Genomic DNA, 26510 nt, shown 5'->3' with positions numbered 1-26510 from the left:
TGCCTGACCTGATCCAACGCGCCAAGCTAAGACACGTGGATAAAGCACATGACTTAGTCGTTAGGAGGCTCCGCAGATCCGACGGTCTGGGATTTTCTTCAGTTTACAACTACTTGAATCTAATTTTAAGACAATTTAACCACATTTTTATATTTACCGAAAACTGAAAGGATCAGAAGACGCGAGAGAGAGAGAGAGAGAGATGATGGATGTGATGTGATGCACAAAAGGAAGACTCGTTCTGTAATGGCTATGATGCCATATACCTCGGGCTCTTATGAAGCTGCGGGCTCCCTCCCATAGACTGGCGGCTCCAGGATTCCAAAGGCCCTGGTTTTGGAATGGATAAGCTCGTCTGCTGCTCCTTATCAACCTCCCTAGGCCTCATCCTTCCATCGTAAGTTGTTCCTCTTGGTGTTGTTTCTTCTCCTTGGACTGTCGCTTGTCAGCCATCGTCGTCGTTGCTGCGGTCTCTGATCACAATGTCCAACTTGGTGGATACGTGGACGGCCGAGCTCGCGAAGCTTCGGGAGAAGGGTCGTGCTGCCTTCTCAGGAAGTTCGAGACCGAAGGCGGAGATGGAGGGAGGCAGTGAGCCGCAGGAGCTTCCTTTGAGCCAGGCGATCAGGATCAAGCCTCGCCCCTGGCTGCCTTTGCCTTGCACGGAAGCTGCCGTGTCCATGCTCGTCGACTGCGTCAGCCCATAGGTTGGAGTGCGCCGGCAAAACTGTTACTGCTACTGCTAAGAGCTCAGAGTCATTGTATATAGATATCTATCTCTGTATACATATCTATGGGTTGATCTCTTATCTGATTGCTGGGCACTTGAAGCTGGAATTTGCGCCACTCTGTTTCTTAGTGAGTTCTGTTCCACTAAATAAGCAAGAGCTGTTGGGCCTTGTGACGAAGAAACGAACATGAGGCCTTTCCACTCCTGCCATAGGTGGTCGATCGAGCTTTGCAGAAAATTGCAATGTAATATGTTGACCTAAACCTCTCACGATGTATGACCAAAAAATATTTTTTTTTGTTATAAATTTTATATCATCAAGATTGATCGTAATAATCGAAGATACATGGGTACATATGTTATGATATTTTTTTATATTATTTTTTATATATTATATCTTTAATCAATTTATGATTTAAGGATCATGAATTTGAATAATTAATCTGATTTGAGTAATTGATCTGAATATATGATTTCATCTCTTTCACAACATATTCTTAGATTTAATATGGTATTAGAGCTTCTCTTGTGTTGCGTCGAGTAAAACTTTTCCGATGATAGTAATCTCTCTACTGTTCTATCGAGGATTAATCATAGATTTAAATAATTGATTTGAATATATAATTTTTTTATTAATCATATATTTAAATAATTGATTTGACTGTATAATTTTTTATTATATGATTGATAGAAATCTCTATCTAAAAACTTATATAGATACTTCAACGTATCATATTAATCGTTAATACGAATCATGAATTTAGATGGGTTACATTTAGGTTATTGATAGTATATTCATTAATTTACTGTAGAATTAAATTGAAATATTATACAAGTAAAATATTAGTATTTTATTAGTAGTAAATTTATTATTGGATCCCTGTTTTATTTATTGCCTTTTCTAGTCTCCCATATCTCTCTCATAATTGGTATGTTAATTTGGATGGTTCTGATTCAAATGCTTAACTTAATAAAGTTATCAGATAAGAATCTTCACAAGACGACATAAAACCTAATGAAATCAATTCAACAAGAAGACTTATCCTCGTTTGGGAGCACTAAAAAGCGACGAATTCTAGTAGATGACGTTGCATAGGTGGCCGCATGCATTCCTGTGAGACCGACGCACGTCGATCCCTCGATTCTGCGTGCGATGCAAGATTGGCGGGCGAACGGTTCTCACCCTTTCTAGGGGCTCAGCCCACGGACTTCTGACAGCCTCGAAGCCCCGGAAATAGTAGCAGGCCCACTGATTTCCTCCTCTTTATATTGCCTCCCGTTCGTTCCTCTCGCTTCCCATCGAGTCTCTAAGCTCAATCTTCCACCTTCCTCGTTTGCTTAGGATAGAGAAGTATTGGAATCGCACGGAAGAAGATGTCAAGCCTCGTCGATATATGGACGTACGAGTTCGCCAGGCTGAGGGAGAAGAACGCCAAATCCAGTTCCCAGTCTGCAACGGCGCAACTAAGAAGAGAGGAGGAGAAGAAGCGTCCGTCGAGTAAGAGCGAAGCAGTGGCCACGGACAAGGCGGTCCATGGCGTGGCCTTCTCCGAGGCTGCGGTCTTCATGCTCATGGACCGTTTTGCACCCATTTGAAGGAGGCGGAAGCTGATGCATATGATTGTCCCAGTTTTGGTTGCTTTCTCGTGGCCTCCTCTGTGGTGGCTGATGTGTGATGTTTGTTCTCTGAGGAACTGTTCACCATGTACATAGAATGAGAAAGATGATGGAATTTTGAGGACATCACGTCGATTCTTTCTCCATGTCACCCGTCTTGATGCTATGATCTCTTATCCTGCAACAAAAGTGGCATCACCACCGATAATTGTCTTACTCGGGTGATTATCAATGCAAAGAGATTAATTGAAATCACATCAATATAGATCTTCACATGGAACTTTGGATTCTTTTTCTTTGACATTTGCAGCGATATATTGTGCACAAGGAGTCATCTTCCATTAAATCATTTTTGTCCAATTGCCAGTTAAAGCCATGGATGGTCCAGAATGAGGTCCCAGAAAAAGAGCCCCATCGTCCATCTGGCGTGCCACACGACTCACGCAATCACCCTCTCATTTTTTCCCTCATCCATCAACCACTATTTCGAGCATTAATGGCTCAATCATGGCTCCCCAAAGCGTCCTGAAATCAATGGGCGGCTACCTCGTTGGTGAGCAAACCATGGCAATGAAACAGTAAACAGAACCAAAAGAAACACAGTAATGTCAACAATCCGTATTCTTGTAATTATTCCCCAACACCGACATGTGTTCTTAGATACAGAGAGAAATGTTAAAGAAGGGAAAAACCTGCAAAATAATTCTATACCATAGATTCCTATGTTCTTGCTATATATTTGTTGCAAATCCAAGAATATTACAGTGGCCAACTTGGGATCTTCTCAGCTAATCTTATGTTTCCTTTGGATCTTGTTCACCTCGAACCCTTTTGGTGGCATTAGCAGCCGCCAAAGTCCCTAGCTGAGAACCGGCTCTTCTCGGACGTGCTGCCGCCGGCATGCCGTAGCCCGAGCGTGAGCGACACATCTCCGGCGGCTCCAAACCTCATTCCTGCAGCCGGGCCCAAAGCAGAGGTGGCGGCAACCCCGTAGTGGTGGTACATATCGCCGATGAGGACGCTGTCGTCTACTGCGCCTGTTGATTGGTGAGTCGCAGACAGACCCGGCGGTGGGTTGTCGTCGGAGGACACCAACCGATGATTGCGCTGGGTGATGGAAGACGTGCTGGGAGAGGCTTCACTTTCGGATGCGGCATTGGTTTCCGGTCTGAGTCCTTGCTGCTGTTGCATTGGTGATTGTGTTCTTTGTTGGCTTGTTTCACTCTCTCTTTCCTCCTTGTCCTCGGACTCCTGCGTGTACATCTCCTCCACCATTGGTTTCCATAGCCTCACCCTTGCATTAATGAACCAGTTGGAGACCTGATCCACAAGTATAACGATCAGTTTTTATTGCTCTGAAGTCGATTATGTGGTGCAGAAAACATGAACCCTAGTTGACCGAAACAAAGTTCAAACAAAAAGAGCCTAAGTTTAATCCAATTAAAGTGGATCTGCTCCGCAAGTACTACATATATCTTGTTATCTTAATGTTCTTCGAGGGTTCTTTGACAGTTCAACAGAGTCTAGATAGGAAACAACACCAAAATAATGCAAGGGAGAGTTTCGACGGGATCATGGAAGAGATATTATATTCTTGGTCGGAATTCATGGAATCCGAAAGCTGATGCGTTTCTTATCATCGTGGGAGAAGATGACGGACCTGATTTCTGGATAGCCCTGTCTGCCTCGCCAACAAATGCTTATCTGCATCACTGGGATACCTGAGAAACAAAAGGAAGACCGTCAAGAATGACATGATCAGAACGAATCTTAAAAAACCTACAGTGACCATCCTTAATCACCACATACTTATGGTCGTGAACCAGTAAATGTCATTTATGAGTCTTGCTGTCATAGTATTCCAATGAATGAAAAGGATGGGACAAACAGTGAAGCTTTTGTGCAGCTTTGCTGCTGCAAGGACTACACTTATGGACAACCTAGTGCTGAATTCTTGATAAAAGTAAACCCAGATTAAAAGGACAATGCAGTTCTGAGTTCTTGATAAAAGCAAACCACTCTATGGAAAGTGACAATCATTGATTCCTATAACTACAGATAGTAGTAGTAGTAGAGGAATAAAGAAAAGAAAGTGCTCCGTGCTGTGCGCGCTCTCTTTCTCTCCATCTCTCTCTCTCTCTCTCTCTCTCTCTCTCTCTCTCTCACACACACACACACACACACACAGAGCAACATGACCGAGAGAGGTTTCAAGTGAATGACAACTCTTGTGCATGAAGAGAAGCAAGCATGCAGGCAGCATGGAATGCAGGAATAACTCTACTTCCAAGCATTTAGCCTAATTAAATATCCGTGTTATAATCACTCGAAACTGAGAAGGAAGTGGAACATTGTCACTATGCTAATTACTAGGGTTTATTCATGTTAGAGGAGGTGCAGGGGGAAGAGGAGAACGATGCTTAGCATAAGAATCCCATAGTAAGGTGACAAGAGAAGATAGACTCACGGGTGAAGGAAGTGCTCGAACAGCCAACCCCTCAAGATATTGACCGAACGCTCCGGCAATCCTCGCTGAGGCCTCCAGGCTTCTTGCTCAATCACGCCCATCTGATTGAATGCCCGTTGCTGCCGCAAGCTCTGATCCAGCAACCGAAGCCTCGGGGTTTCTCCCTTGGTGACGCCGGAGCTACTCGCGCCTTCTTTATCGCCAAGGAGCTCGCATGTTTGCTTCAATTGTGCCGCAATGGCATCCTTGAGGCACCGGAAGTGCCGCGACATAGCCTTCTGAGCCAGAGCCGTGTACGGGGTTGCAGATCCGAACCCCATCACCGAGTCGAAGGAATTCACCACAATCTGCATTTGATCACAGTAGTGGTTGTATCTTCTGTCCACCTGGGAAGATGGGAGGACACAGAACACCATGATTCATTCCCCTTGTAATAATTTCCTTGCTCGTTCATTTTTATGTACTGTTTCACTATGCTAGACGAAATATATGGAAGGAAGCAAAAGATAAAAGCTAAATTAGCTGCAGTAATTACACGAAGGAAGTACAATAATTAATTATCCTTTTGTGACATGCGGCTGCTAGGATGATATATGTAATTGGAGAGTAGTATACGATACGGTGGCCACAGATGCTATAAGCAACTTGTTCCGGAAGGTAAGGGTCCGAGACAGCCACACTAGCGGAAAGCCAACATGCTTCCTGTTCATGTGGGTTACGTTCGCTGCTGATGCCAAACAATAGCTGCCAAGTTTCCATGAAAGAGAGAAATGGAGAGAAAGGGAGGTGGAGTTGATTTAGATGATCTCAGGAATGCCAAAACAGTTGGCCGATAGGTGCATGATCAGTAGTCGTAGTAGTAGGAAAGCATGGTGACAGTGATTGACTCTGAATCAAAGGGTTGCAGCAGTATGTACACAAAGAAATACAAGGATCTGATGAGCCGAGACTCGTATAAATCAATCTATTTCTTATGCAGTGCTTCCACGAGGGACAGTGAGATCGTAGAAACAAAGAAGAGTAGAGTGAGCCATGGGTTCTTCTTGGAAACTACCCCTAATGGTAATCTACCCCACCTCTAGGAGTAGATAGATAGATGTCAAGTACAACGACCGGTGTCAAAAAATCTTGTGAAAATTGACTTGTGAATCCACTCAACCACCTACTGTATGACTGTAGAATATATGTGGCCACCGGCTGTCCTCCAAGTATACGAAGGAAGAATCCTAAAAGCTTACTGGAATTCTGGGAAAAAGGATGTGGATTTAGAGACAGCTTTCTAAAATTATTGGTACCAAGACATACTAGCAGGAAGGAAAGATAGATCGATACGTGCCTCGTCAAGCATGGAGATGAGCTTGGTCTTCTTTCTCTGGTGCTCGAATCTGTCGGCAGGAGACAAGGGAGGAACGTCTTTGGAAGAGGTGGTGGAAGCACCTCCACCTCCAGCACCACCACCGCCGCCGCCACTAGGGTTACGGTTAGTGTTCGATGTGCTGCCACGGTGTCTCCCTACCCTACTCCCTTTCAGTTGTCCTCTCCCCACGCTGCAGAACTCCTCCAGTAGCTCCTGCGCCGCCTTTGTGTACCTGGAGTTCCTTGGCACATTCACCACGCCCATGCTGCTATAGCCCATGTGTAGCTGCTGACCGTGGCCATGAACTTGAGCTCCTGGGACATGACCTTGAAAATGCAACGTCGGTTGCTGCTGGTTTTGCTGTTGGTTATTGAGGTATAGCGCTGCTTGCCTAACTCTTAGATCATCGGCTTTGGCCATTTCCAGCTGCTGCAGAGATGAAGAAAGAGATAACGACAGACCTTGGCCTTCTACCGCTCTTCCACCAAAGGGAGACTCTTCGACTGCTCGGAAGCCTTGATGTTGCTGGTGGAAAGTTGGAGGAGGAGCCGGCAGAGACGGAGATGAAGACCTTGGGTTCCGCTGGTGTGGCGGCGGCTGCAGTGGAGGATTCGTGAGAAATAGTTGCATCGCAGCTGCCGAATCTGTGCTCAGACCTGTCACCGGATGCTGTTGCTGCTGCTGCTGGCTTTCCTGTCGGTTCAGGCCGTACCAGTCCCCAGAGAAGCCGGGCATGGCCGCTGGCCTCGGCGGCAAATGATAGCCTCCAGAGATCTGGTTAGCGTGCAGGTCGATCGCCGTCGGTCCCGTTGCCGGGAAATCGAACATGTCCGACAACATGTTGCCGGCACCGACAGCAGCGGATTCGTAGATGTTTGTCTCATCTCCTTGATCACCGATCGGGACCAGCGGGTGACCGGCGACATCCAGGTCTTGCACCCTTAGCTTGTCCCTCCTGCTATGCTGCGGGATGTGGTGGTGGCGGTGCTGCTGCTGCTCTTGGCTTGCAGAGCGGTCGAAGCCCTCGGAGAAGCTGAAGATGCCTTGGTGGAAGCCTTGGGACATAGACGTCGGAGAAGTAGGCCCGGCCAGCGGCTTCGTGAGGACCCTGGGTGGGCTGAGGTAGGAGAAAGGAAGCTGGGATGGCTGTGTCGCTATGCCCATGCTGGTCTCTCTCTCTTCATCATCATAGCGGTCCAATTCACGTTACGCTAGCTGCAACCATAGGAAGACATGAATCGTTCAAAACAAGAAACCCAACAAGAAGAAATCATGGAGAATCAGAAGAATTCAAGGGATCATATATCTTCGCTCTTGCCGATCCCTTTCCCCTGTCCGTCTTCGCGTCGTGGTGGTGGTAATTAAGCTCAGAGATGTGCAGGTTCTTACCTAAGGTTGCATGCCTTACGGATCAGGAGAGATTTAGACCACGAAGACATCGTTGTCTTCCTGCGGAGTTGAAAACCTCTTCCAGGACTCTTCCATCCCTGTCTCCCCGATCTCCCCGCTCTCTTTGTTGCAATTCTTTTTCTTCCTCCTCCTGCAATCGCCTTCCGAAAGGGGAGAGAAAGAGCATTACAAAATGAAAGAAAAAGAGGAGAAGAAAGAAAGAAAAGAAAATGGAGACTGACAGCAGACAGAGAAAAGAGAACAAGTCGCTATTCCTCCTCCTCCTCTTCCCTTTGGACAGGTCCTCGCATTTCTATATTTCTCTTCCTCCAAATTGGCCACCACTCCAAATGTCAAATGACCACTCGACCCCCTCTGTTCCTCCTCTCCATTAAAATTACAATGGTGGGTGCCTACTTTCTTTTGCAAGACCTGCACCAATTTTTAATCGAGCCACCACGACATGCACACCAACAACATGCCTTCTTTCTCTCGCTAGATTGTAGGTTGACTCGAGGTATGCAAGGAGGGGGCGCTCATGGCTATACCTCACTTGCATCGGAGGCCCGGCTTAAAGCGGAAGACAAGGGTGTGAGTCTCGAACCACCGCCATCAAAGGGCCTCCGATTTGAGCCGATGTAGATCACGGATATCGACGTTGGATTTCGATCCAACGGTAGGTGCCCGTGGTCCTGATCGAATATGTGACGGTAGACGTGTACTTTGTCGGTTACACATAACGGGTGATGATCCGATAGCTTCTTCATCAATTATTTGGGCTGTGTTGATATGGACTCGATACCGACTCCTGTGATCACCTCAGATTCGGACGTCACCTACCATGGAAATCGCAGCATCTTGGCATCAAATGAGAGTCATGTAATTAAGCATGAGTAATTTGAACCAGAAGAAACGCTTCTGTCTTAAGCTAGAAGATGCAGCAGTAATGTGACATGATCATGGTCGTGACGCATCGGGGATCTCACGTCATGCCAGCCTTCGTTCGGTGGCTATGGGGGATGGAGGAGAACGTACAACACACCATAAAAGGAGCGACAATTACAGTGATCTCAGCTGCACAACCTGCAAAGCACGGGGAGTTGCCCGTTTGCGAAGCTCGAATCGTGCGAGGTGGGCGTGCATTGATGGTGAATCATGTGGCAACCATTGGCCATACCCCTGTAGAACTTGGTTGGTGCAGGAATCTATATCCAGGCGGGGAACTGTTTGGGATCCTTCTCCTCCTAATTATTTACATCCCTTGTTCGTCTGATCGGGAACCGAGGACCATAGCAGCACTAGCAAACCACCCACCACCGTCGGCATCACGTCGCCGCCGTCCTCTTTCATCGCCGGCGTCAGTGCACGAGGAACTGCGTGGCATTGCAGAGAAACCAGAATGAAATAGCAGGTCTCTGCATCGACGATCGCTCTCAGAAAAAAGATATAAAATAATGTGTTTTCCTTTTGCTAATCCACCATGCGAGTTGTTTACGTGAACTCTTCACCTCTCGATGATAATTATTTGAGTTGCTCCTCCGAAAAGAGCAGGAAAAGAAAGGGGATTAAAATCCAAGTATAAAAGTCGGGGTGGGAAGCGCAAACGGCGGTCGTGGATGAGGTGGCACGTGACAGGGAGGAGCTGTGCTCGTGACCGCGGAACCCCTCGTGCGGCCGTGGCCGCGACACGCGTCCTCTGATGGCGACCAACTGCCAACCAGCTTTTGCCTTTTTCTTTTCTTTTTTACTGAAAAAAAATACATTTATTTATTTATTTATTTAATATTAACTGAGAGCGCGCTCGTGCCAACGGGGACGCGTAACGGCGCCGTCGAAAGGAGGGAACGGGCGTGGGACCCACTTTTCCATGACGTTTCATTTCACGGGCGCGTCGGGCCCCACGGGGACCCCCGCTTTGCCCCCTCTCCCCGGGAAACACCGTTTCCTTTCCGGTGTTCCTTCTCTTGGCGCTCATGTCTTTGAGAAATATTGCAGGTAATCGGAGTGGCAATTTGATGGGAACAAAGGAAGAAAGAGCAGCAGCATAAAGTTCTTCATCATCCTTATTCCTTTCGTCGCTTTCATCGGGTGAAGCATCTAAATCCAGTAACCTCTCATCGATACCACCACGATAACGATTTGGAGCGTAGAATGAGACGAAGACGTAAAATGGAGAACAAGAAAAATCAATCCAAAAGTCCACAGCTCATGAATGTTAATTCCCTAAAACAAAAGACGACTTCTGATTCCATCTTTTTTCTTAGCACGATGAGTTTGTGCGCAGGCACAGTCTTCGGCTGCGATGCATGCAGATATGGATGAATCCCCCACTCGTTGTTTGCGTGCTACTGTTCCACTCAAGTCGCCAATCTCTAAGCAGCAGTCAAAAGTTTGGCAGAACTGTAGTCTCTTTCGAAACGAATGCAAAGACAATTATTGCAACACGTACGACCACATAGTAGTCGATGTTATCGCTCCACAACTCAACTCCGAAGTCGAGGTTTTAGGGATGAATGGCATGTCATTGGCTGTGATGCAGGCAATTCCTTGCCTCTGCCAACAACCCATTTGATCAAGTTTGGTCGGGACCAATCTCTCTCTACTCAGAATCAAAGAAGTATCCCAAAAGTTTATTGCGTGCGAATTAAATAACCTCTCTCTTCCACCTAATGCCTTCTTTGTTCTCGACAAGTAGTAGTTACTTGATGCCTTTGTCTAACCTAAGCATCATTTATATAAAGACGTATATGACAAATATACTTCCATATTTTCCTTAGATTCCAAGGCTCAACACCAATCTCTCCTTTGGCCTTATGATTCAGTCTCCTCTCCCATTGATGGAGAAAGTTGAAGCTGACCTTTCTTCTTTCTTATTTATTGCTCAACTAATAGAATAATCAGGGTGGATGAATTATTTTTCCTCCTCTTGATTTCCAATGTGCCAATCACGTCACATCTTAAAGGGAGAACTTGTCCTTCGAGATCCACTTGGGTCATGTGAAAGGGGTAGATTCCTCAATGATCTCAAATCTCTTCAGTTTATTTCTTTTCCAACTCTATTATATATATATATATATATATATATACAGTGTTTCTGTCCTTTTAATTCAGGTTACAATACAATTTATATGGTTTACAAACCTAGATCGTGCATTTAGCACTGTGACTTAAGGGGGAGTTAGTGAAAGAACTGATAGTAGAGGAATCAACAACAGGTGAACGATTGCAGAGGTTGGAGACGATCTAATGAATTGTACGATGGAGAATAGTGAATCTACTTGTTGGTCATGCATCAACTGAGATCATCAACCTATTTCTACGATGGTCCCAACCTAGCATGCATGGGGTCATCGTGGTGCACTTGATGCGGAAGAACCCTTTAGGAAGAAAGGCTTTAGGAGTCGTAGGACATATGGCCATGGTGAGCCGCTACACAAGAAGCAAACCTAATGATTGGATGAGTTGAGAGACGGTCAATCACAATTAAACTTGGAATGGAAGTTATCTTTTCCTAGGGATAGATTGTGCACATAATTCTTCATGATATCTTCGACTTTGTTGGCTATGAACTTTCCAACTCTATCTTCATATTTATAGAGTATCTTTCACAGTGTCGAGTCAAACGATTCACGGACGATAGTGATAGATCAGAAAAATAAAGCTGGTAGATTGTAGGCCGATGTCTTTTGTGCCACATGAGCGAACAAAATCATAGTTCATCCATAATTCACTAAACATTTATCATTTCCTGTGATAAGGCATAATGATCAAAAGATTTTTAAAAAGCAGCAATTGAGGTTTTGTTACGCTTTCGATAAAGCTACGTTTGTAGAATTTATGTAACACGAGTTGTAATAATATTTTATTTTTTTAATAATAGAAGATTGAAATGAGAGGCGAGAAAATAAAATAATAAAGAGATAACTATTAAACTCGGTTTAGTGAACTCTAATTATGCATGTAAAATAATGCTATCAGGAAAACAAATGTGTGAACTCGCAACACCCGCACATATATGTTTTTTGTGTATGTTCTTTCTCCCGCTTAAGAATGAATATGATTTATTTTAATTTTAATTTTTTTTTGCATTTACCTTTGTAAATTTTTGGTAACCAAAGAGAAGTTTCACACCTTTTGATGCTCCATGTTTTTTCTCCTGCTTTTATTCCTTTTACTGTTGCCCTGAGCCAACATCCTCCCTAGTTAGTCACTTTCTTCTCAGACTACCTTAATAACAGCAACATTCTCCTGCTGCACGGCCCCCCCAAGCTACCACTTGAGTAACTCACCGATTCACTCGCATCATCTCTCTCTCTCTCTCTCTCTCTCTCTAATGGTGTCATGCAACACAGGGACGCAAAAGGAATAATAAAGATAACAAAGAGAGAGAGAGAGAGAGAGAGAGAGAGAGAGATGAGTGTCATTGGTGCACAAAGAGAACTTTTGAGCACTGGCCAGGTTGATAAAGACGGTGGTGGAATTATTAAAGCTGGTAGCACTTCGGATGCGTGGCCGAGGTGGACCACTGGCGGGCACTGCCGACAGGGGGAGGCCCGGGCCACGTGGGCTCGGCAGTCCGGTGGCCGCCGCGGTCCACACGGCCGAGCACCTGTGGACGATCTCGGCGACACATGGCGCGAGGCCGGTGGCGCTAGGCTGGCCGGCTCTCTTGAACCTGAGATATCTTAAGCGGGCTACCTCGTCTTGCAGCTGTTACGGTTGGGAGTTATTAGGGCATGGGTCCCTTCCCCTTCGTCCGCAGGGCACGCTCGCCAACTTGCCCTCCTTGTGCTGTCCATCTCTTATGGCTTCGGAGGCTGAAAGAATTACCACTGTTCAAACGTTTGGGAGGTTTGACGAGCTTTGGATTGGGCACAGCATTAAAGTGGTGTGGGCTGAGATGCCATTTGTCCAGTACCCGTTTGTCTCCTTCTTCGCTGAACTGTTCTTCTCTGTGCTGTCCTTGTTTAGCTTGTCCTCCGTTGAGTCGATGTAAGAGCTGTTCTGCAGACTTATTAGTAAGCTCATATCCAAGAGTTTTTACCTCACTAACTCTGAGGCAGGTCGGTGAAGCCGACGAGTTTGTCGCTGTTAGGAACGTGCTGCCATACGAGCGTGAGAGAGAGAGAGAGAGAGAGAGAGAGAGGTGGCTAATAAATGTGTGGGGATAACCATAGCTAGCACTTGGTGACATGGCGGATGGAAAGGCCGAGGAGGCAAGAAGCTCGACAGGGGATGGGCCGGCGACCCCACATACGTTAAAGGAGCAACGACGGCCACTGACAAGACGCGAGCTCTCTGACAGCGATTCGACCATCGTTTCCATGGTCTCAACCTCGCTGCAACCGATCTCATCATCATGCAGATCGCGGCAGTAACATGCACGCATCATAATAGACCAGTCCCCCCACTCCCCCCCTTCATTTCACTGCAATCTTGGCACGGAGAACTGCATGTATTGGGTATCAGGAACATGGATTCAGAGATGCATGCAGCTCTAAGGTGAAGCTTGATTGATTCAGAGAACATGGAGCGACTGGCTAGATTTGATTGATTCATCCAGCACGTGCACCGAGGGCTGGCATCAACCTCGAATGCACAAAGAGAAGCTTGATGATTGCCAATAATCAAGTTATCTAAGAAATCCTTATCATCATTTGTGGAATCTAAGGTGAAGCTTAAATCTTGGTTGCCTCGGTAGATAATGGAATTTCCATTTTTATTTTCTCTTGGAATCATCGGGTATGCTAAGAATCAACTACCGCAGTCGACTAATACTAGGTGCTGGCGCGGCCAAAGGCCCACATCAAAGATTAGCCCATTGCATCTCCAGAAGGCCCATGACCCGACCCGGCAAGTGTATGAGGTTCCAAGAGAACGAGAAGCAGCAGCAGCCAAATGTGATGATGATGATGATGATAACATTAATAGTAATTATTATTAAAATCATTAAGTTATGGAATTAAAATGGGCATCAAATAGGATAAAAAAAATTAATCTCGCCGTTGCCGGGGATCGAACCCGGGTCACCCGCGTGACAGGCGGGAATACTCACCACTATACTACAACGACTTTGTTATGGCAGTAGGAAATATTATTATTTTTATATATTAATATAGACTTAGAGATTCATTGAATCCGGACCAGGCTTTTAATCTGGACGGCGACACGATACGGGTTCATGCTCAGATGGTCCTATTCAGACGACAGTTTCTCATCGTCCGATTTGACACCAATGGTTGTGATCGATCTAGCAGCTTGCCACATCCTTGATGTGATATGGCAAACTTTCAGCGGGTCGTCCTCGGACTCGAGGAACCGTAGCAGACGCCGGCGGGGCCCACCAGAGGCGAAATAACATGAGCCACGTGGGTGGTCAGCCGAATGCACCAACCTCTTCACACACTGGCGCTTCACCATGCAGTTTGCAGTGTGCAGTGTGCAGTGTGCAGTGTTCAGTGTGCATTGCATCGATTCCTTCCATGGAGTTGGTGTACATCTTTCCTCCTCGAGGAGACTCACTTACCTGCTTTGCTGGTAAAAGTTCAATGCATAGAAGCGTAGCGACAACCACAAAAAGACCTTCGTCCATCTTATCCAATGACACCACCATGAGCTCATCCTGTTCCCACTAAACACCCTCGGACGGACGTCCTTGAAGTTGCGAGTTCCAAAACGATGAATCACCTCCGTCATTTGTCGTAAATTTGTCTAACGAGAGAGGGTGACACGAGGCAGGTCTAAATGGATAAAGATTTATTGGTTGAGATTAAAGTAAGGAGTTATCTGACAGCATCCATTTAGGTCACAACAGAATATACCCTTTCCTGAGGTTGCTGCTCCTCTTCATTTATTAGTAGCCCCTCCACCACCACCTTGGGTTCCCCAATACCAAACCAGTAGAGAGGGAGGGAAAGGGAGAGACATGGAGAAGTCTCTTGCATGGGCTTCCTGCGGCGAGGAGGAGAAGGCCTGTGTGGGTTGGATCAGGAGGTACTTCAACGACTGTGTGTGCAGTCCAAGTGGTGAGCTGTCTTTCGGCCTCGGCATGATCAGCCTATTGTGCTGGGGGATAGCAGAGATCCCACAGATCATCACCAACTTTCACAGCAAGTCTGGCCATGGCGTCTCCTTTGCTTTCCTCCTCACCTGGGTCATCGGGTCCGTTCCCTTAAATATTTCTCCTCTTACGGTAGCGCACTGCTAATCATATGATCGTGGCACACTAGTTCATATGAAGCTTTTCAGCAGTTGTTATCTTCTCTCGATGCAGTGACATCTTCAACCTGGTGGGTTGCCTTCTCGAACCAGTAACGGTGAGCATTATTAATTTGAAGTTCTAGCTCAGATCTTTTCGCATTAAAACGTTGTAGATCTTATCTACTAAAGAAGTACATACGGTTTGTTGGCTGCAGTTGCCTACCCAGCTCTATACAGCGCTGGTAAGAACATTCAGGGCCCTGCCATCTGTTTGAAGCTCTTCCTTTTGGGATTTAAACGAGACATCGTAAATCCATGTATAAATCGAGACTTGAATTCAATGGTGCAGTTATACACGGCCACCACAGTTGTTTTAGTGCTGCAGACTCTGTACTATGATTATTGGGTAAGATGGTGGAAGAAGAGAGGTTTACAGGCTCCACTAGAGGTCATCATTCCGCCACCATTCTTATCCAGCGTGTACTTGGTATATATTTTTTGTATATGCTTAATAAAACTTCGTCGTCATGATTGATAGGTTGAGGAAGGCAGCTGCAAACGTTTGAATCCAAAGAATGAGGATCTCAGCCGACCCTTACCGACTCTCACTGCCTCGCGGAGAACATCGTCTCGTGTAGATGTATACTATACGTACGTGTGACTTCTCTCCACTAGCCAAACAATGAACTGAAACAAGTCCCAATCTCTAATTAATCGTGCATCTCTGCTTTGCGTGCGCATATGGTCGCAGGTCAGCAAGGTCTTTGGCGAGCAGTGGGACTCCACCGTGTCGGTCGTCCTACCTTGGAGTTGGGCCAGCTCGCAGTGGCCCGTCGGCCTCCGGGTACATGGAGTCGTCGGGTTCTGATGAGGAGGGCTCGCCGAGGCACCAATCACGGAGCAGCGGCGTGAGCAATCCCAAGAAAGTTGTCTCTCGCTCGGTGAGTCGTTTGTGACATGGCATAAAATTCTGGCAGTGATGTACTAATCTTCCTGGCCTAAGGTTATGGCAGGTTAGCTATGGAACTTTTGCAGCTGGCGCAGTCAGTCTACCATTTCAAACCAAAGCTTTAATGGAAGTACAGACAGGATTAGCAGGAGGAAGAATCATGCAGGTCCTCAGAGTTGGATAGACTACAAACTTTAGATCACAACTACTGTTCAATGGAACTGGTGAATTACTGTTCTCTTTCTGATGCTTCAGGAAGGAGGCATAAGATCATTGGAAGGGAACACTTATGGGCTGCTGTTAGGATGGATTATGGCGGCCATTTACACGGGAGGCCGCCTGCCCCAAATATATTTGAATGTGAGCGGATATGCTTATCTTCCATTCCAATATTCTGACATCTGATACTGTATACTGTTTCACTTTTAATCATATTTGAATTCATGTGTATCGAACAGATTAAGCGTGGGAGCGTGGAGGTCAGACCTAAAACTTCCAAGTTTTCAGCATTTTCATTTGAATTCCAAACTCTGATACACAAACGATATCTATTTGCAGGGATTAAATCCTCTGATGTTCTTGTTTGCACTCATTGCCAATGCTACTTATGTCGGAAGGTTCTTTCTCCTCGACTCCGGCTTCCAAAAAAAACACACCTTATAAGTAACCACCTTTTTCTTGATGCAGCATACTCTCGAGGAGTGTCGAGTGGGAAAGAATCAAGGCTAATGCACCTTGGTTGCTGGATGCAATCGTTTGTGTGCTCCTTGATCTCTTTGTATCCTTCCCTCTTCCTGTCTATCTTCATTCATTTCTTAGTTCTCGAATGCTTCGGATTCTTTTACGGCCTGTTTTGAATTGACCCAATTTTTCATCAGATCATCATACAGTTTGTCTACTACAAGCTCGTGCACAAAAGGATGGCAAACGATGAAGATGACTACCAAGGCTTTACAGAAACCAAAAAGAACCTTTTCTGAAAGCTGTGGGGAGTGTGGTAGGTATTCTGCCTAAGGATGCAATGTATGTGTAGTTAAGATGCATCCACTTGTATCTGTTGTTGCCTTGATGAAGTTGAGTGAACTTTGACTCATATTTACCAGTAGCTGTATGCCATGGAATTTCTTTGCTCCCTAAATTACTTGTTGTCTCGAAATGGCTCCTCTAAGATCGATCGCAGGAACGAATTCCAGGTTATAATTCACATACCAAGATACTGAACATCATCCTGCTATGGTATATTTATGCTTCTCTTCATGTACGTCGACGACTATTATCAATATACGAGGCACTTCACCATTTAGTCGATGATATTTCCATCATGGGCAGCCCCAATCAGGGTGCTTCTGCGTCCATGACAGTCACAGCAAGGCCAGGACGAAGCAGAACACTCTTCTGCAGGGCGTGACAGAGAGAAGGCTCCTCCGTCTCTCCTGAGCTCATTGAACCGGTTGACGTCGAAGTTGCGGGCTTTCATCAGCCGCTTCCGCTTGGCGGCGAGGCGGCTCTCGAAGAAGCCCTCGAAGGAGGGGTCCCTTGAAGTGCGAAGGAAGAAGGCGTAGCCGGCCATGAAGTAGAGGGAGGTGACGTAGAAGCAGATGGGCTCCATCACGTCCCACGACAGCTCCCAGAAGGTGAGTCGCATGAAGCCGGCGGTCTGCAGCGCCAGGAAGGCCAGCCCGCACCACATCTCCCTCTTCACGAGGGCCTCCGCCTTCACGTCGATCTCCGCCTTCTTTTCCTCCATCGCCTTCAACTCTCTACTTCGTGGATCGCTCTGGGATGATAGCGACGGTGGAATCATGCTCTCGATCGCTTTGGTCACCTGGAGATCCATTTGGAACAGTTTCAGCTACCTTTGTTCGATTGCAGAGAAGCAAGAGGCGCAGAGAAAAGAAAATAGGCATGCGCTGCTCGCCATTTCAGGGCGGACGAAGACGATGTCCCCCAAGACGATGACGGCGCCGGACTCGTCCAACGCTCTCCCCAGACCCGCACCCTCCTCCATACCCCCCGCCACCTCCCCGCACACCTGCGAGAACTCGGAGTAGGAAAGGCAGGCCCTCCCTGTCCCCCTCAACCTCGCCCTCGCCACCTCCATCCGCGCCGCCCGCGCCACCTTCCTCGCCTCCGCCACCGAGACTGCCGCATCGTCCATCCTCTTCGTCGTCGGCGGAAGCAGCCCTTCCAGTCGGATCCGGCTACCGTTCATCTCCCGGATGCGGTCCATCAGCCCGTCTCCGACCGGAAGCGCGAGCCTGGCCGGTGGCGTAGTTGCCGCATGGAAGAACGGCCGACGCTGGAGGAACTGGCGGAGGAGCCCAGGCTCATCGGCGCCGGATCCAGGGAGAAGCCTCCGGAGGAGCGACGTGGCGGGACGGGGAGGAGGTATCGCCTCGGGGGAGGCGATCTTGGCGACGTTGGAGAAACGGCTAGCCACCATCTTGCGCAGGGCCATCGTCGAGAAAGGGAGTTAGCTCTTCTTCTTCTTCCTCTTTTCACTCTGTGTGCGTCCTGTTTCCGAGACACTCTGCTCGTTAATTTTGAACGGAATGGAGGAGAAGGTTGGCCATTTTATAGGGTGGCGGACGACGATGAGAGAAATCCTTGGTGATTCATACATCACGATCATTGTTTGGATTCTCCACCAGAAGTTGGATTCGCTCAGATGTACCGTATATGATTGGAGATACGCGTACTTGACCAAATTTCCGTTATCCCAAGCGCGCGGCTCTCCGACCACAAACCGCCTCTCGTTAAATTACCCGTGCAACGTTCGACAAACACCAATACATTTACGCGCCCTATCGTGCATTTGCGGTTTCGATGATGACATGACTCGTTCATGAACGCCGCACCCACTCATCTCTCTTGGTCGAGTCTGGGTTCAGCAAAGCAGTCAAGTCGATCCCCTTAAGCTATTGCAATCATGTAATGTCAATTCTTTTGATTTGTTTAAATGGTATCTCGAAATGGAACCACGAAGTCATTGAAAGGGATGCCTAACGCCAAAGGAAGCTCTGCTGTGCAATGTTGGATTCCACATAGTAAGGCCTTAATCGATGTCTACTGGGATCCCAACATAAATGTTGGCATTTCCTTGGTGTTGTTCGGGGTGTTGTGCCACGCATAGAGGAATTTTGAGTCAGCTCCCCGGATAGCGGACGCGCAATACGTCGAGCAATTTGCATTCATCATTCCACAGACGATGGGAATGAATGACTACCTCAGACATGGCTAATGCTTCTGCTCCTGTAAAACACCGACACACACAAAGACTAATAATATGACTTCATAATGCCCTCGATGTAACGTGTCGATCGTCAGAGTCTGCGTTTACAGAGTGTTTCGAAAGCTATACAGGATCGCATTATTGTCATCTGGACGGCAGCAAAAGTTGGTCCTTAAATATGCATTCTGACCTGTGCTTCTTGCATCCGAGTAAGCCAACTTGCTCCATAATATAATCACCAGCCAGAGTCGATCGACTCTGAGTTGATTCTTGAGAGCTAAATCCATGAGGAGTTGCTTTCATCACGGAGCATCAATTTGGTTAGGCAGGAATGGCTTGTGACGGCAAGATCCTTCCAACCACAACCGGCACTAATGTCACCAGTCACTCACTAGTTGATGCAATTTGGTTGCATGATGCAGCCTCAAATCCCTGAACAAGGGGAAAAGTAAGATCCTTCGGCAACAGTGACACACACCATTCCACTGGATTCATGACATCACGATGATTCCTCCTCTGTTCCATCCCACCAGTAGGCTTTTACATACACTAGGATAAAGCAGAATACAAGTGCCTTCAATATTCACCATAATTCATTCATGAAGATTCTTCTCGAGCATGTCACAGAAAATTCCTAAGCACCGATACGTTTGATGGAGAACTCAAATCGAACATGTCGAGATAAAACATTTCTCTAACAATTGCTTAAACTGAATCGATGGCATCGATTACAAAAATGAAAACCATCTTTCATAAAAAGCAGAGTGAACGAGGTTAGTGTCTTCCGAGTTACTGGTTTTGTGGATCAAAAGAAATCTTTTCACGAGTGCTCTAAACAAATGTGCAGATAGATACTAAGCTACCAAAAGTATTGGAAAGGTTGCAAGAATAAAGAGGAAAGAATGTTGATGCAATTGGCTTCTGATTAGACATTCTAGTGAACACCAAGTCGACGTCCAACGAGCCCCAGCGAATTCTTAAAAGAGATACATATCTCAGAAGTGCAGGGAACACTCGAGGAGGAATCCTAAATTGGGTGATTCCACACTGGAATGGTGGAAGCACCATTGGAGAGTTACTAACGACAGGAGAGGAATATGGGTTGGCCCCCAAATTCCTCCGTGAAAGCAACTCAGATTCTTGGGCAAAAGAAGTTGACACAGTGTTTGATCTTGATGAAGGAGGGGGGAACGACTCTTGGTGACCGATCCAAGGAACACGGTTCCTTATTCTTTCCTCTGCTACATAGAGTTCTTCTTTGCTTTTCCTTCTTTTGTGGGCTTCAGTTGCATAAAGTTGACACCAAGTGTTCGATGCAGCTTGTTGGATATGACCATTATTTACTCTCATCAGTGTCAACAAGTGATCGAGTTTCTAGAATGCAGAATTCCATGGCGGCTTGATGCCTTGTCATGCTCCTGGCCACAAATCCATGAACATAAAAGAATTAACGTATTTCTTTTCTTTTATTTTAGGGAAAAGGCACAGGTTCTTCGATATCAGCCATGCAGCTTCTTTCTCCTCTTTGTATCGCCTACTGTGAAGCCATGGAGCTACAATATATTCTCTCTCATCCTAAGAGAAACACTAGCATCAACAGTAATAAATATAAGTATAAAAAAAATTATAATACTACTGTTATGCAGAGTGAGATCAAATAATAATAGTATAAATATGAAATACGTATTTTTCAATGCCATTGAGAAAATTTTTATCCGAAAGCTATAATATAGATATGTAATGGGAACTAGACTATCTTTTCTTCTTTTTCTATTTTTCACAAGACTGTTACGAGCGATGAAGGTCATGTTCTTTTGTTAGTGAGAATAAAATGACTATGATGATAATTAGGAAAGTTCCTTCCTAATATAATATTTTTAATTATATTAATAATAATAATAATTAATTTATGATTTTTTTAATCACTGATTTAGCTTTATGATCGTAGAATTTTATCTCGAGACTTTGTGTTTAACTCAATTGCCAAATCATTGTATATACTTTATGATATATCGTAGTAATTTTCTTCAGAATTATAAGTAGTTCTATGCATTATGATATAAAATATTTTATGGTTAGAGAAAAAATTCATAAATAATTTATATAAACTTAAGTTTCATTGTATTGATTGTTGAGTCATTCACTTATCACTTATAACCATAGTGCTTAAAAGAATATGTTATTATGATTGGGTTTGTGAGTAACTCATAAAAATATATGATGATATATATTTTTGATGTATATTATATTAAAAAAGAAGTTATATTTGTATCGCCTACTGTGAAGCATGCCTATGTTCTTTCTCCTATTATTAAGGAATCATATCATAATTAGACTTTCTATTGACTAATAACAAAAATCAGAATCCATTCATTTCTATAATATATCTTATATAATTAAATAGGGTCTCATAATCTAACATTATCTTACTTGGTCTATTAATTGATAAAATATTAAAAAATTTAAAATCAAAATACATAAAATAAAATTTTATTTAAAATAATTTTATTTGATTAGATTATAAAACTTTTAAAAAAATATTTTATGAATTTTATAAAATAAGTCAATAAATCTAATAAACATAATACTACATTAAGTTTGACAATAGTAATATATCATTAATATCATACTTCCTTTTACTAATACTGTTAGCCCTTACTAATATAGTTCAAAAGACCCTTACAATTTATCTCGTTAAGATAATCCAATTAGCATATTAAACTATAATATGTACATATATAAAAATATGAACAAAATAGTAGAAATAAATAGTTTAATTATAAAAATAAAATATCAATTATAATATTTATTAAAAAAAATATATATCACCAAATCTCTAAAGTTATTTACAAACCCAATCATAAAAATATATTCTTTTAAATACTCTAGGTTATAAGTCATAAGTGAATAACTCGACAATCAATATAATAAAACTCAAAATTTTAATTGATATTAATTATTTTTTTATATTTTTCTTTAAACATCAATTACTTTATACCATAATGCATATAATTGTTAGAGTACTTATAATTCTTAAGTAAAAAAATTACTACTATATATCCTAAAGTATATTTAGTGATTTGATAATTGAGTTAAACATACCAAGTCCTAAGATAAAATTTTATATTTATAAAACTTTATTAATAGCCTTAAAGAATATCATAAAATTAAATTTTTTATTCATAATAATATAATAATATATTATTTTATATTTTTTAATAAATTATCCTTTTAATTAATAATTATAAAATATAAAGTGGACTTCCTACTATCAAGACAATTTATATAATCAATATAATTTCATATATATATATATATATATATATATATATATATATATATATATATATATATATATATATCTATCTGTGTGTGTGTGTGAGAGAGAGAGCATATAATACTTTTTCTCTTTTAGATATTTTATTATTTTTTAATGACATTTTAGTGTATCATTTCTGGATAATTCTAATACCTACCAATATTCCAACTATACAATTAATATTTGATATGGTATAAGCTTAAATATGTAATAGAATTCCAATTGTGCATACATAAGGAATATTTTTCTTATATTATTATTTTGCAAGTTATTTTAAAAATACTTATTTTAATTAAAAAAATTACTTATGTCATTTGTTGAATAAAGCTACATACTAAAATTTAGTTAGTTATTTATTAATATATCAATTAATGATTTATTAGTAAATTTAAATTAATCTTTAAAATATTTCAATACGCTAGTTGTAAACTATAATAAAATCTAAATATTATTAGTAATTATCATAAAATTGAGTCTTTAAAATTTTTTTATTATTTATTTCATAGAACTCTTAGTATTTTATGGTTTGATCCTTTCAACTAGTCATTAAGGTATAAACACTAATGCAAATTGCATATGCTCAAGTTATTTATAATAAATTATTCTAAAATATATAGGGATATTTATAAAAATCAAATCAAGGAAGTATCACTATAATAAAATAATATAATATTAATATTTTAAGTTTTTTTTAATAAATATTGAACTATTGATATCATCTTCATTTTATCTTTAGGTGAAATATTGACATATCTAATGTTCACATAAAATTATTTATAGAGGACTGAGTGAAATAGTATTGCTATCCTTTAGTATTCAATATAAAATAGTATCATTCTACCTCATCATATAATTATTCGAAGTAAATTCTCCTTTAGGTTTTCTAAATCTCTTAATTATATGTTATTATAAATATTATTTTTCTTGATGTTAATCAAAACTAATTATTTAATATAATTTTATAAGTTATTGATCCAAACCACTTGGGTGGCTATAAGACCAATACAATAATATAAAATATAATTTAAATTATTTTTATAAATAAATAAAATTTTTATCATAATTTACATTCTATAAACTTATCATCCCAATCTACTTTGATAGCTACCAATAAAATAAAACTTCGGAATATGAGTTATAAATAATATTCATCAAAAATTTTAATTTAATTTATGTTGAAATAGTTTAATAATAATAAAATAATTATCATAATACTTATCAAACATTAATCAACACAAAAGAAAACTCATATGATAACTATAATCATAATGAAAAAAATAAATATTATTTTATAATTTTAAACATATATGTGAATAACTAAATAAATATCAAAGAATGATAATTAGATTTTTATTTATCATATTCAAAATTTTATAAATATGTCACATGAAAAATATAAAAGAAAACCTTAATTTATATTTGTTTAAATTTGTATTAGACTCTTACACCAGTCAATTATATTTAATTGTATAGGCCTAGAATTAAGCTACTCAAATTGAGCATATAAATTTGGTTTGACCATTTGACTAATTAGAATCATCAAAATTAAAATTTATCAAAGTCAAAAATTAATCAGAATTTGACTTTTTTCGAATTCGATTTAAACTTTGTTCGAATTTAAATCAAATCAAGTAGTCAAAATATAATCATGATCAAGTCTAATCAAAATATATGATTAAAATAAAATAAAATAATTAATTTTATAATTAAGGATATAAGAAAAAAAATTAATTTTCAAAGGGCAAAATTATAATTTTATATGGGATATATAATAGAAACATTCAATTTCTAGAAAATATAACTAGAAGAATAAATTAAGAGACATAAATTGAAATTATTTGATTTTCGAAGGATAAAAATATCTTTTTATTTAAAAAAGAAAGAATAAATTTTAGTCATTGCTATTGCATTCCACTGCGCCCACACGCTCGAGTCTTGCTGGTAATGTACCAACATCATGAATGTTCTTAAGCGATTTATCAACGACCTTACTATCACTGCACTGTGCCGCCACATTGTGTCATCGTGCCCACACGTGGTTATGTGCATGCATCGTCCGACAAACCATGATTGTCATGGCACATGGCTATGCCCACGCTTTTGCTTGTGCAATTGTTGGTCTTCTTTGTCTAGTTGACATCGACGACAACTAGCAAATGCCTCAATTGCATTACTGTAGCCGCCATAGGTAACGATGTTGCTACAATCATCATAAATACTACATGCAGCAGTGCTGCTACAATCACCTATGACCAAGGCAAGCTGGCCACTGTAAGGCTGCTGCATATAAGCAATTGTGCATGCGACCGTCGTTGGCTGTCACACCCTACATCACTTCCGATATGTACATAGTCACTGCCCATGATTAGGCTAGAGACCATTGAGGATCACGGCCCTCGATAATATTATCATTAATAACAAGCAGTCAATGATAATTTATCAATCAAACATGAGAAACCTCGCATTGTTTATAATCAAGCAATAGAACGCAGTAGTTAAAAAAATAAATCGATAACATAGATGAATCATTTAAGTGTCATAAATCAAAATCGAATAATATCTTTTCGCAAGCAGAGAGTACTAATAAATAGATACAAATACAAAATATATTTAAAATATTTTTATGATTTAAATATTTAATTTTAAAATATTACTGTAATACCATATAAAAATCATAATTGCTATATACGGAAGTGGGATTGATCGGAACCCACCATGGCCCGACCCACGGACCTACTTTGCTATGCGTCAACGTCTGAGATAGGATCCTAGTTCCATATGAGATCAACATATATGGCCAACACGTCAGAATACTGAGATGAGGAGGACATCGCATTGGCATCGGAGAATCCCTGAGTTTGACCTGTTGAGTTACCTTCTCAGGTCACCACTCGACAGCGTTGACCACAGGTGGTTTACCAATACAACAATTACCACAATCTATATTCACTCTCTTCGAATGACATGTAAATAATTCAAGCTCAAAGCCTGATCGACGAACCTTTTCCTACAACCCATTTTGACGAGTTTACATCAACTTGGTACCATGGTCAAACGCGTGACGTAGCCCCGAGCTTTGACCACTCGTGCCACGCGGATGTCGCTAGTTGAGCCGCCACGCTTAGATCAACAACGCAGTCGTTCTAACTCTATATAACACAGCTTCTTCTCGACGATGGTGTCACCAGCCGAGTAAAACCACACGGCAAATGAAGAACACGCCCGCTCAATTTCCACCCACATATCAGCATCCAGACGCCCGGTTGGCACCCCAGTCGCCGCCCCGCCACGCCGTGCGCAAGCCTGCGACGAAGCCATGGAGGAAGCCCGTGCTGCCGCCACCGAGGGTGTATCGCGCGGACGCCCGGAGCTTCCGCCAGTTGGTGCAGAGGCTCACCGGCGCACCGCGGCAGCAAACCAGTCGACCATCACACGAAGACGCCGGGCCTACGGCACGCGTGCTGCCGCCATCGGCTTTCGTTCCTGATGTCATAGAGCGCACGGCCGGCGGGGCCTTTCCCGACCTAGAGATCGCGGTGCCAGCACGTCAGAGTGCCATGGCCGACCCTGGATTACCAGAGTTCTTCTCGTCTTCGTCGTATTCGCCTTACATCGACTTGGAGTTCTTTCCATCTGTTGAGTCAGGAGGCAGCAGCATCAATGGAGGACTGCAATGACATTGCTTTCGAGTTCGAGCATCATCGCATACTCGCTTCAGAAACTTGCTTCCTTTGAATGCAAAAGAATATGTTTCGATCGCAATAAGCAATCGTCAGTGCGCTGAAATTTTCTGTCAGATATAAAAATTTATTGACGAATAAGCATCGCTTCTAATCTGCTTCAGCATTCGTTCTTTGTGATACATGTAATCAAGAGGTTTCTGCTGAAATGTTTGCAGATGTAAGCACAGACACCACAATCGAAGATCCATTACAGGGTTGTGTTCTACCACAATCGCCGAGCAGATTACTTTACTGTACCAACAAACCATGATCAGCAGGAAGATGATGCAATTCTTCCAGACTTGTGTGCTCCTCTCCTGATCAGATTCAAAGGTTCCACAGCGTACATGGCATGCCAACCAATCATCTGATTAGCTGTTGAAGACCGGCATTGCTAGTGCCAGCGTAACTACTTGGTTGACCACAGTGCAGCTCTGATCCAAGGAATATTCAACCGCTGTCGTTTTCTTCCATCAACCACATTCAGACAATCAAATAGACGAGTTAAAGATGTGAAGACAAATTGTA

The 26510-nt window shown here is 42.6% G+C and overlaps 3 protein-coding genes and 1 non-coding gene across 9 annotated transcripts; 1 reads left to right on the top strand and 3 right to left on the bottom strand.

Moving 5' to 3' along the window:
* Nucleotides 1–2955: 2955 nt before the first annotated feature.
* Nucleotides 2956–8160, bottom strand: LOC135583732 (BEL1-like homeodomain protein 4). Of its 3 annotated transcripts, none has more exons than XM_065103901.1 (6): nucleotides 7803–8160; nucleotides 7561–7721; nucleotides 6151–7386; nucleotides 4815–5200; nucleotides 4008–4068; nucleotides 2956–3667 (listed from the first exon to the last, which is right to left on the bottom strand). In XM_065103901.1, exons 3-6 carry the CDS (start codon nucleotides 7333–7335, stop codon nucleotides 3188–3190), a joined length of 2112 nt encoding a protein of 703 aa, XP_064959973.1. In that variant the 5' UTR covers nucleotides 7336–7386; nucleotides 7561–7721; nucleotides 7803–8160; the 3' UTR covers nucleotides 2956–3187. The 3 variants fall into 3 exon arrangements, with proteins under 3 accessions (XP_064959973.1, XP_064959975.1, XP_064959974.1); XM_065103903.1 differs by having other exon boundaries at nucleotides 7561–7711; nucleotides 7803–8095; XM_065103902.1 differs by lacking the exon at nucleotides 7803–8160 and having other exon boundaries at nucleotides 7561–7785.
* A 5400-nt stretch (nucleotides 8161–13560) lies between these two features.
* TRNAD-GUC (transfer RNA aspartic acid (anticodon GUC)) lies at nucleotides 13561–13632 on the bottom strand. Its single transcript has one exon. It is a non-coding gene; the product is annotated as a tRNA-Asp (tRNA).
* An 803-nt stretch (nucleotides 13633–14435) lies between these two features.
* LOC135610009 (uncharacterized) lies at nucleotides 14436–16775 on the top strand. Of its 4 annotated transcripts, XM_065103897.1 has the most exons (12): nucleotides 14436–14721; nucleotides 14834–14876; nucleotides 14976–15002; nucleotides 15110–15208; nucleotides 15299–15411; nucleotides 15512–15701; nucleotides 15774–15875; nucleotides 15965–16069; nucleotides 16168–16188; nucleotides 16268–16326; nucleotides 16397–16487; nucleotides 16588–16775. In XM_065103897.1, the coding sequence occupies exons 1-12, from the start codon at nucleotides 14486–14488 to the stop codon at nucleotides 16687–16689; spliced, it is 1188 nt and encodes a 395-aa protein (XP_064959969.1). In that variant the 5' UTR covers nucleotides 14436–14485; the 3' UTR covers nucleotides 16690–16775. The 4 variants fall into 4 exon arrangements, with proteins under 4 accessions (XP_064959969.1, XP_064959970.1, XP_064959971.1 ...); XM_065103898.1 differs by lacking the exon at nucleotides 16168–16188; XM_065103899.1 differs by lacking the exon at nucleotides 16168–16188 and having other exon boundaries at nucleotides 15779–15875; nucleotides 16588–16725.
* A 148-nt stretch (nucleotides 16776–16923) lies between these two features.
* On the bottom strand, nucleotides 16924–18264 carry LOC135610010 (calcium uniporter protein 2, mitochondrial-like). Its single transcript, XM_065103900.1, has 2 exons — nucleotides 17628–18264; nucleotides 16924–17534 (listed from the first exon to the last, which is right to left on the bottom strand). The coding sequence occupies exons 1-2, from the start codon at nucleotides 18165–18167 to the stop codon at nucleotides 17010–17012; spliced, it is 1065 nt and encodes a 354-aa protein (XP_064959972.1). The 5' UTR covers nucleotides 18168–18264; the 3' UTR covers nucleotides 16924–17009.
* Nucleotides 18265–26510: the final 8246 nt, after the last annotated feature.

Source organism: Musa acuminata, chromosome BXJ2-4 (genome assembly GCF_036884655.1).
Source record: "Musa acuminata AAA Group cultivar baxijiao chromosome BXJ2-4, Cavendish_Baxijiao_AAA, whole genome shotgun sequence".
In the NCBI taxonomy this organism is placed as follows: Eukaryota; Viridiplantae; Streptophyta; class Magnoliopsida; order Zingiberales; family Musaceae; genus Musa; species Musa acuminata.
This window is presented reverse-complemented; position numbering and strand designations above follow the sequence as displayed.

Bases quoted from the DNA above. Each gene is read 5' to 3' on its own strand.
- LOC135583732 (XM_065103901.1), bottom strand. From the start codon at position 7,335: ATGGGCATAGCGACACAGCCATCCCAGCTTCCTTTCTCCTACCTCAGC. The intron at 5,201-6,150 runs GCACGTATCGAT...CCATCTTCCCAG, and splicing joins TCATCTCCATGCTTGACGAG to GTGGACAGAAGATACAACCA. The intron at 3,668-4,007 runs GTCCGTCATCTT...CTTGTGGATCAG, and splicing joins CAGGGCTATCCAGAAATCAG to GTCTCCAACTGGTTCATTAA.
- LOC135610009 (XM_065103895.1), top strand. From the start codon at position 14,486: ATGGAGAAGTCTCTTGCATGGGCTTCCTGCGGCGAGGAGGAGAAGGCC. The intron at 16,070-16,267 runs GTGAGCGGATAT...ATCTATTTGCAG, and splicing joins TGCCCCAAATATATTTGAAT to GGATTAAATCCTCTGATGTT. The intron at 16,488-16,587 runs GTATCCTTCCCT...ATTTTTCATCAG, and splicing joins GTGTGCTCCTTGATCTCTTT to ATCATCATACAGTTTGTCTA.
- LOC135610010 (XM_065103900.1), bottom strand. From the start codon at position 18,167: ATGGCCCTGCGCAAGATGGTGGCTAGCCGTTTCTCCAACGTCGCCAAG. The intron at 17,535-17,627 runs GCGAGCAGCGCA...ATGGATCTCCAG, and splicing joins TCTTCGTCCGCCCTGAAATG to GTGACCAAAGCGATCGAGAG.